This window comes from Lontra canadensis, unplaced genomic scaffold (genome assembly GCF_010015895.1).
Source record: "Lontra canadensis isolate GAN:19392208 unplaced genomic scaffold, GSC_riverotter_1.0 scaffold87, whole genome shotgun sequence".
NCBI classification, from domain to species: Eukaryota; Metazoa; Chordata; class Mammalia; order Carnivora; family Mustelidae; genus Lontra; species Lontra canadensis.
This window is the reverse complement of record NW_022631081.1, coordinates 6,657,400-6,666,335: the sequence shown is the minus strand read 5'-3', so window position 1 is coordinate 6,666,335 and position 8,936 is coordinate 6,657,400. Positions and strand designations below refer to the sequence as shown.

General features: G+C 45.4%; 1 gene segment (V, D, J or C); it reads right to left on the bottom strand.

Annotated features, from left to right (window-relative positions):
* Nucleotides 1-1,220: 1,220 nt before the first annotated feature.
* On the bottom strand, nt 1,221-5,034 carry LOC116882706. The segment is given in 3 exon segments: nt 1,221-1,657; nt 1,811-1,943; nt 4,930-5,034. Coding segments are annotated over 3 exon segments (675 nt in total).
* Nucleotides 5,035-8,936: the final 3,902 nt, after the last annotated feature.

Here is an 8,936-nt window from a genome sequence, read left to right as displayed (position 1 = left end):
ATATTCAGGTAACCCGTTTTCCTATTGGGTGCAGTTACTGCTTGGGATGATGAAAAAGTTCTAGAAATGGCTAGTTGTGATGAGTACACAATGTTGAGAGTGTACTTAATATCTCTGAATTGCACATTAATGAATGATTGAAATAGTGAAGTTTCTGATATATATATAATTATAAATTATTAGTTGAGCATCAAATTATATTAAAAAGGTGTATGCATACAAATCTCCTTTACATACTTATATGTGTTACCCTATTCTAAAACATCCTCATTACTAAAAATGTGTAGCAATTTTTTTATGTAGACTCCACATATAAATGAGATAAAACAGCATTTGTCTCTCCCTGTAGATCTTATTTCACTTAGCATAATGTCTTGCAGTTCCAACCATTTTTCACAAATAGCAGGACATCTTCCTGGAAAGACTCACGGGGTGGACTTCCTTTTTGCACTGGTGGGGGAGATTTGTTCATGGTGCTCCATAGCCCCCCTATTGTGTGGATCCCTGAAAAGCCCCACTGTGGGAGGAAAGGGGAAGAGGACACAGCCAGGACCTGTGGGTTCAGGAAATCTGCTGCAGGGGTGCACACTGGCTCTGACAGGGTCAGCTGTGTGTCCCTCACATCTGTGGGATCTACTTTACCCACCTTCCCTAGAGTAGTCTCAGCATTTTATAGCAATGCTAGAGTCTTACTCTTACCCTCACAAGTCCCACAGAGAAGTCTGCTAACTGATACTCACAGTTCCTCCCAGGGCTAACTACCCTCTCCTGACATCGCAGCTCAAGTGATAGATTCCCAGCCCCTGTGTCAGGCCAGCTGTGAACCTGGAATGCCTCCTGTTCTGAGTCCTCGATCTGCACCATCCTTAGTGCCTTGTTCCTGAGACACAGAGCTGCTTAGCCGTCCCTGAGCACAGGAGCCTGGAGGGAAGGAAGGTCTCTGCTCTGAGCCCTGGAGGAACAGGGTCCAGGCTGTGGAGAACTATCTGCCTGCTGGGATGATCTTTCGGCTCTGAGCAGGAAAACTAAGGAAAGTTTGTGTCTTTATAAAGAGGGAGCAAATGCCAGCTCAATAGGCTCTGATTTTCACACTTTCAATCAGCAGGTGAAATTTCTGCATTACTATGAGTTTTTAGTTGTATTTTTTTTAATTTTTTTTCCTCTGAGAGATCACTTAGATTGCATAGGAAACTGGGTAGAAAGATATCTTGATCTACAAGTTACTTCCAAGTATAGTCAGTGTGAACTCTAGTTATTTTAAATTGGAAGAAAGTCATAGCACAAGAGTCTGAGCAGGCTGAGGTATTTGTCCCACTTCCCCATCTGTGTGTGTCACTGTGACCAGCACCACTGTGCCAGACTGCACAGTAATAGTCAGCCTCGTCTTCAGGCTGCAGCCCAGAGATGAGCAGAAGCCCTGCATTGGCCGAGGTATCCTTGGAGCCAGAGAAGCGACTGGGAATCCCAGGTCCCAGCTCTGTACTTGAGTAGTAGTACAAGAGATACTGGGGAGGGCTCCCTGGCTTCTGCTGGTACCAGTACATGTTTTTACTACCAACACTGATGTCCCTGCTCAGGGTGCAGGTGAGTCTGACTGTTGTTCCCGGAGATGCAGAGAGTGAGGGCAGCTGGGTCAGCACAGGCTGGGACAAAGATCCTGCAAATACAGACACTCATGGGCGATGAAATTATAAGTGGGAAAAACAAAACAAACAAACAAAGAAACAGAAAACAAAAAACAAAAAGCCTCAAAATCCTGAACATGGAAAATGTCATATGGGGCCCCCTGTGTCCTGAGGCCTTTTTCTACCTTTGCAGAGAGACAGGAGCATGAAGAGGACAGGAATCCAGGCGACATGGTGATACAGACCCTGGTCTGTGACACAGACCCTGGTCCCCACAATGGGCTGGTCTGCCCCAAGCTTCCTTTTCTCCTCTACCCTCTGCCACAGGAGGGGCTGTTCATGCAAATGATGTCCACCCAGTGACAGCCCAGCTCCTCCCTGAGCCCTGGTGGTGGAGCTTAGTTCACACCACACACTGAGGAGGATGGTGTTTGGTTTCACCCCCGGGAAGTACCTGCTGAGACCACATACAGCTCCCTCTCAGGGGACTCTGCCAGACCAGAGAAGACACAGCTGCTGAGTCCCCATCAAGGAGAGCAGGTCCCAGTCCCCAGGTCATTTCCCTTGAGTGAATGTACCCCCAGTAAACCGCCATATAAGGATCACAGGGCACTCCCACAGCTCTCCCTGCTGGTCGCAAGTTGTCCCTCTGTCCCAAAACCCTGAGCGCCCAGCTGATTTCTGCAGCTCCTCAATTCCCTGTGTATATGCACATCCATCGTACAATTCTTAGTACTTTTCTTCTGCCCTCTGAAAATACATCATTCCAAGGGTCTTTAGTAAGCCACGATGGCATGAGACAAAGAAGCAATTAACATTAATTTATATGCACAAACTTTTGCATGTTTCCAGACTCAAAAAGGCTTTCCTAGGCTTCTCTAATACCTAAGGATACATTTTGCTGTCAGATGTACAAAATAAATAGAGATAAAGCAAATATGATAACATGATATATGATAACTGTTCAAAGTGCTGGTGTCCTGATACTGAGAGGCTCGTGTGTAGTTGCCAGGGAAGGAGCTGGATGGCTCCCTTCCAGCTTTCTAAGTGGTGCATTATCTTGTAGAGTCTCCCTGAAAAACAAATGTTGAACGTTAGTTTGGCTTTTCTTTCTTTTTTCTATTAATATAAAACTGAAAATCCACTTCAGATTTCTTTTATCTGTAAAAGTAGGTACTTATGTAAATGTTTCATAAAAGCTAAGTGGTGTAAAGAGAACTTACAATGCTCGGTGACACCTGTTCTAGGATTCTGATGCAGTGCTTGCTCCCTGTAAGTTCTCACTCCATGCGGAGCCCTAGTCCATAAGATGTGTAAATATATGCATATATAGTTAGTTAGAGGACATTCTAGATAATGCTGAGTGACCCAGGTGTGCATCAGGTCGGGCGGGGGGACACCTGAATGGGGGGACACCTGAGCTGCTTTGAAGAAATTGTATGGATTCTTTCTAGGAAAGGCATAGACAGGGAATTGTGTAGGAATATAAGCACTCAGTGTCATATTTCAAAAAGGACAATGCAGCAAACATTTGAAAATATTGCCTTGAATGTGTTGATGGAGATTACATTTGATTTAATGGTGGGCGAAGAAATAAATACAAATAATGGATTTTGTTGGGTTCACAATTACCCATCAAGAGGAATTGAGTTCATAATCCCAAGTTTATAGGTTCTACTTATCTGTGTCATATATTCTTGGCAGGAGTTTGTCTTAGGTGTCATAAAATTTCTTTATATTAAAAAAAATTTACTTATATTTTTTGATGTTTTGCTTAGTTTAGTAGAAGTTAAATGTGGGATGTTATTGTTTTCCAGATGTGTTCAATGTCTGACTAGTTGGTTCCATAAATTTTCCCTTCCTCAGTGCCCCAGGGTTATAGCTCAGATTTCACTGTGCACATGTTCTCCAATAATCCAGATTCCAAGGCCTTCTAGTAAATTCCTGTGAGGAGGATTGCCAGCTTTCCTCAGATACTCTCTCCTAAGGGCAGGCATAGGGATCTTACTCACTGAGCTCAGGCAGGTACTCCCTCTAGTGACACTCCCATTGCTCTTGGCAGAAAACCAAAACCCTGCACTTCACAAAGAGGCCTTCATGCTCTGGCCCCATCCTTCATGCAGCCCTACCCCTTGCTCTCTGGCACCCAACTTCTCTCTTCCTGTTATTTCAAAACCCCGAATATCAGCCCTTTCCCTGGTCTCTCAGCCATGTCCTCCTCATTCTTTGGGGAGATGGGTTTCCACTTGTAATGATGGAAAAAACATGTATTTTGGAACTCTGAGTGTCAGTCAGTGGCTCTTCATTACCTGATACACTCACATCACCACGGAAGGCAAAGAGAATATATATAAATATATAAATGTAAATATATATTCATATTCAAGAGATGAGAAATAAGTATATATTTATATATTTATATTTAACATAAACTATAAAGAACAGCTTGCATCCATATTCAATAGCAGATCATAGATATAACTCATCTTGATGACTATCCTAATATCTTTGTCCTTTGTCCTGCTCCCTTCCTGAACATGAAAGAATTCCAAGCACTCCATCATCCATATATGGCATATGAACCTAATGAGCTCTAGCACGTTACCTACATGTTCAACGTGCCAAAAGTCTTGCACACAAAAAAAGGGATTCCACCTACTATCACATCAATGTATGTGTGTTGTCTTTCATCAAATCTCAGGATAAAGAAATAAACTGAATATCTCTAGATTTCAGATAACATGAAATTCTCAGTAAAGCCCAGAATGGCAACAGGGTGCATGTAGGGGGTTGGGCAGAGGATCACCATGTTCTCCTGGGTCACATATCCTGACCCACAGCCCTTCTTGTCATTGTCACCCAGCAATTATGAGGGTTATTTTGCTTTTGGAAACAAAGTAATTCTATTGCATTGGGAGACCAATACCTATAAAATGCTATTTTTTATTCACCTCACAAACATCCACAAAACCTAAAGCATGAAGTTTTCTGATCTCAGTAGAACACATAACAGTAGAAACCATAATCTGAGGTGCGTTTGATCCCAGACAGGAACATGGGAATGTTGGATAGAGACAGGAATAAGGCTAGAGAGTACGTTATTACACTTGCCCATGGACCAGGAGCTCTGAGTGACATTTGGTTGTATCAGCTCTATAACAAAGTTTATCAGCCTCTCCTCATGATGAAGCCAAGAAATAGTAAAACAGTTCCTGATAACACAGTTGGATCTGGAGAATGAGGTTGGAAATAAGGATGGCCCTTCATGCTGTCCCAAGTACAAGCATAGGGACTCAGTCTGCACCTTGGTAACAATTTCATGTGAAATCCCACGTTTCTTCTCTCCTATGCGAGTGATGGTGGCCTCAAATTTGGAATCATCAAGAACTTCACAGGGGCAGTGACACATGCACGTAAGGGGTTGGGGGGGTGTTCCTGATCTGTATGTCCTACAGCCTGACCTCACAGAAGCTCTAATAATGTATAGGGAATGAGCAGGACACAGACTCTGACTGGGGGGGGGTGAACAGAACACAGACTCTGTGGGCTCAGAAAAATCCATCTGGGGTGCCCATGGACCCTGAGTACTGTCAGTTATAGCAGAGCCTTATCCATGGACCCCATTCCCCCAACTTTTCTGGGACGTGCTCTCCCTTTTCCAGCCATTATGCAGAATCTACCATACTCTCTTGGATCATAAGAGGATTCCTAGCCTCAAGGCCTCAAATTTTCCATCTCCATAACTTCACAACTGAAATCTCAGATACCTAGCAAGTATTACAAGCCAACTCCTCAAAGGTCTGGATTCTCACATAACATCTCACAACCCAGAGCATCATCCATGGGGCACACTGAACCTTGGCCAGTCCTGAGCACAGGATCCTGGAAGGGAACGTAGCCTGTCTGCTCCGCCACCTGGAATGGCAGAGTCCATGCAGTAGAAGGCTGCCCACCTGTTGGGATGCTCCCTGGGTTATGTTGAGAATAAAGGCAAAGAAAGCCTAGTTTTCCTTATTTCAGGAGAAAAAAATTGCAGGTGCACAGAATCTGTTTTTATCCCAGAGGAAAAGCCATGAAACACCATCATCATCACATTGAAGTATTTGCTGATATTTTTGTTCTACTTTCTTAAAGCCAAGGCATCACTGAATGGATAATTGAGAGTAGAACCATCATGAACCAAGTAGGAAACACAATTACAGTTTGTGTATGTACATTTTTTGCAAGTTTTGAGTTGCCATTGAACAAGACAGCAAGTGGAGGGTTCAGTCCCAGGTCTCCATCACCCTCTGTTACTGTGAGAAGCACTGCTGTCCAATCACACAGTAATAGTCAGCATTGTCCTCAGGCTGCAGCCCAGAGATGAGCAGAAGCCCTGCATTGCCTGAGACAACTTTGGACCCAGAGAAGTAGCTGGAGACCCTGTATCACATCTTCATTCTTGAGTCTGAATAATACCAGAGATACCATGGAGGGCTTCCTAGCATCTGCTGGAACCAGTATACACAGTAGATCCCTACACTAAAGCCAATGCTCTGGGTGCAGGTGAGTCTGACCGTTCTTCCCTGACATGCAGAGAGGGAGGACAGCTGAGTCAGCTCAGGTTGAATCAGAGAACCTGCTAACACAGACACTCATGGGTGATGGGGTAATGAAGTTGGGTGTTTCTTCGTCTTGGCACTGATAATGTCTGGGACCTCACCCAAAAGTCTTATTTGGCACTACCTGAGCATAGAGGAGGAGGAAAAGGAGGGAAATATTCTAGGCCTGGTCAATGGTGACACAGACCCTAGTCTCCACAGTTGGATTGGGTTGTCCCAGCATAGTCTTTTACTTCTTACACTCCACAGGAAAAGTAATTTGTTTATGCAAATTTGTACCACCTTACAGACTCTTTCAGAGTCCATGTGATCACTAATTCAGGACCTGAGGACAGAAGAATCCAAGGGCATTTCTTATTCTGAGTCAGACCTAGGAGGGGGTGGGGGGAGCAGGAGGCAGCTGTGGGGACACCCACAGAACCCTGCACAGGACCCTCTGCCAGGCCTGAGGGACCAGCCTGCTGGATCTCATCAGGGAGTACAGAGGGCAGCTCAGCCTCTGCCAGTCCCTGAGGGTAGGGGGCTTCCCCAGCTGTGAGGGTGCCAGGGCAGGGCCCAGGGAGATGCGTGGTACCCCTCCTGCTTACATGTCCACCTTCAGGGTCCTCAGTGTCCTGAGGTTACTATCTACACCTGTGCCACCAGCATTCAACGGTGACTTAATGTGTGAAACACTGTCCTGGGTCTGATTTAAAGAACATGGATACACGTTTGTGATTTGAGAGGCTTACAACACAGAGGAAATGGTCATCCAGAAGTAAACAAGACAACAAATGGAGGGCCTCAAATTTTCCCTCTCCATAACTTCCATAACAACTGAAAGCTCAACTGAAAACTCCTGAGATTGTAAGAGTATGTTTAAACCATGAATCATATAAAAGAATGAGATTATCTCACCCATGGGATATTTAGGGAACTCCTCACAGGAAGGTTTCACAAATGTCTCAGGAGAGGAGTGACTGCATTCTCTATATTAGGCTCATAGAAGAAAAAAAATCAAAACATGGTGTGAAGATGCTCAAACCATGAAGGGATGCGACAATTTCACACACGGGGAAATCATCTGTTGACACTGTGCACAGGGGAAGACAAAGGTGGACACAGCTGGTCAGAACTGAAGAAACCATGTGATCAGGGAAGAACAACTGAGGCAGAAAAACAGGAGGATGGGATGCAGATGGTTGTGCTCACAGGAGATGCTCAGGACTGTGGAGCAGAAAGAACTCAGGGAGAGAAGGAGGAAGAGTATACAGTGTGAAGTGATGGTGTCTGCTTTGACTGGACCATTAGGTGGTGCTGCTGTTTACAGTGGTGGAGCATTAGATAATGAGATACTTCTCTGTTCATAAAATTGTTGCAGATCTGAGAAACAAGTAGAAATACTGAATTCCAAGCCCAGAAATGGTGGACCTTGACCTTATGTGGCAGCAAGCAGTGACTGCGGTTTAAGGCACGTGTCCAAGTGTGGTGAGCCATTCTGAATGTGGGTGGGGACACTTAGGAGGGACAAGAGCCTAGGACATAAATCTGGGCACTATCCCCATGTACAGAATGGGTGAGAAGAGTCCAGGAGGCAGAATCCCTTAGTCCAGACGTGTTCCCATGTTCAATCTTTTTATTATTCCCACAACTTGTGTGTTAGTGACATCCTGCCTTCTCCCCAGGCTCCCAAGAGGTGAGCTGGCCATCAATTTAGGTGAAGCCAGCCCCTCTTTGTCTTTCCTGTGTAAATGTCCCAGGGGGAGTGAAGACAGTGAAGAAGTGTTCTTTGGTGATATTTGCAGACCTTCACACCCCAATGGTGGCTCAGGAGGAGGCACGAGGATACATGAACGTGGAGCATCCAAGGTCAGGTTGAAGTGTCTGGGACAGTGGGCATCAGGAAGAAAAACCCAAACATCTCACCCCATCTGCACATCCCAGGACCTCCAGCCACAGGAAGGCATAGTAGCATGTTCTCTCTCACACCCCTCAGCTCCCAGGGGAAGGACTCTGCCCCTCAACTCCATTTCCTCTGTTTGGTATCTGTCATGGGGAGTGGGCTAGGAGGACCAACCTGAACACTGAGGTCCTGAAAATGAAGTCAGCTAGACACTGGGCCCACATTCAGTCAGGGGATGCTTTTCTAGCTTCCATGGCCCACAGAGCCTGAGGACAGTCTCATAGTGCCCCTCTGTCCCAGTCCTATTCCCCTGCTATCTGGGATGAAGGATCTGGAGCCCAGAGCAGAGAACACATCACCTCCACTGCTGTGGATCACCTTGCCACTATCCATGGGGGCAGGCCACACAAGGATATTCCTTAGGCCTCAGCCTCATGGCCACACTCAGCTCAGAGTCCCCTGCTGTGGCTCCTCACTGAGGTCTGTCTCCAACTGTCCCCACTGCTTCAGTGCTACCTCCACTACTTTTGTGAGGAAGGGAGGGTGTCGGCAGCAAACACAGTTCAGGGAGCAAAAGGACAATGACACACTTCACCTGTCCAACATGTGACCCAATCCCATGATCTTAGAATCACAACCCAAGACAAAACTGAGTTGGACACAAAACAAACCAACCCCTCAGGCATGCCTAGATTTCCTTTCCTTTCCTTTCCTTTCCTTCCCTTCCCTTCCCTTCCCTTCTCTTTTCTTTTCTGCCCTGTCCTTTCCTTTTCTTTTCTTTTCTTTTCTTTTCTTTTCTTTTCTTTTCTTTTCTTTTCTTTTCTTTTC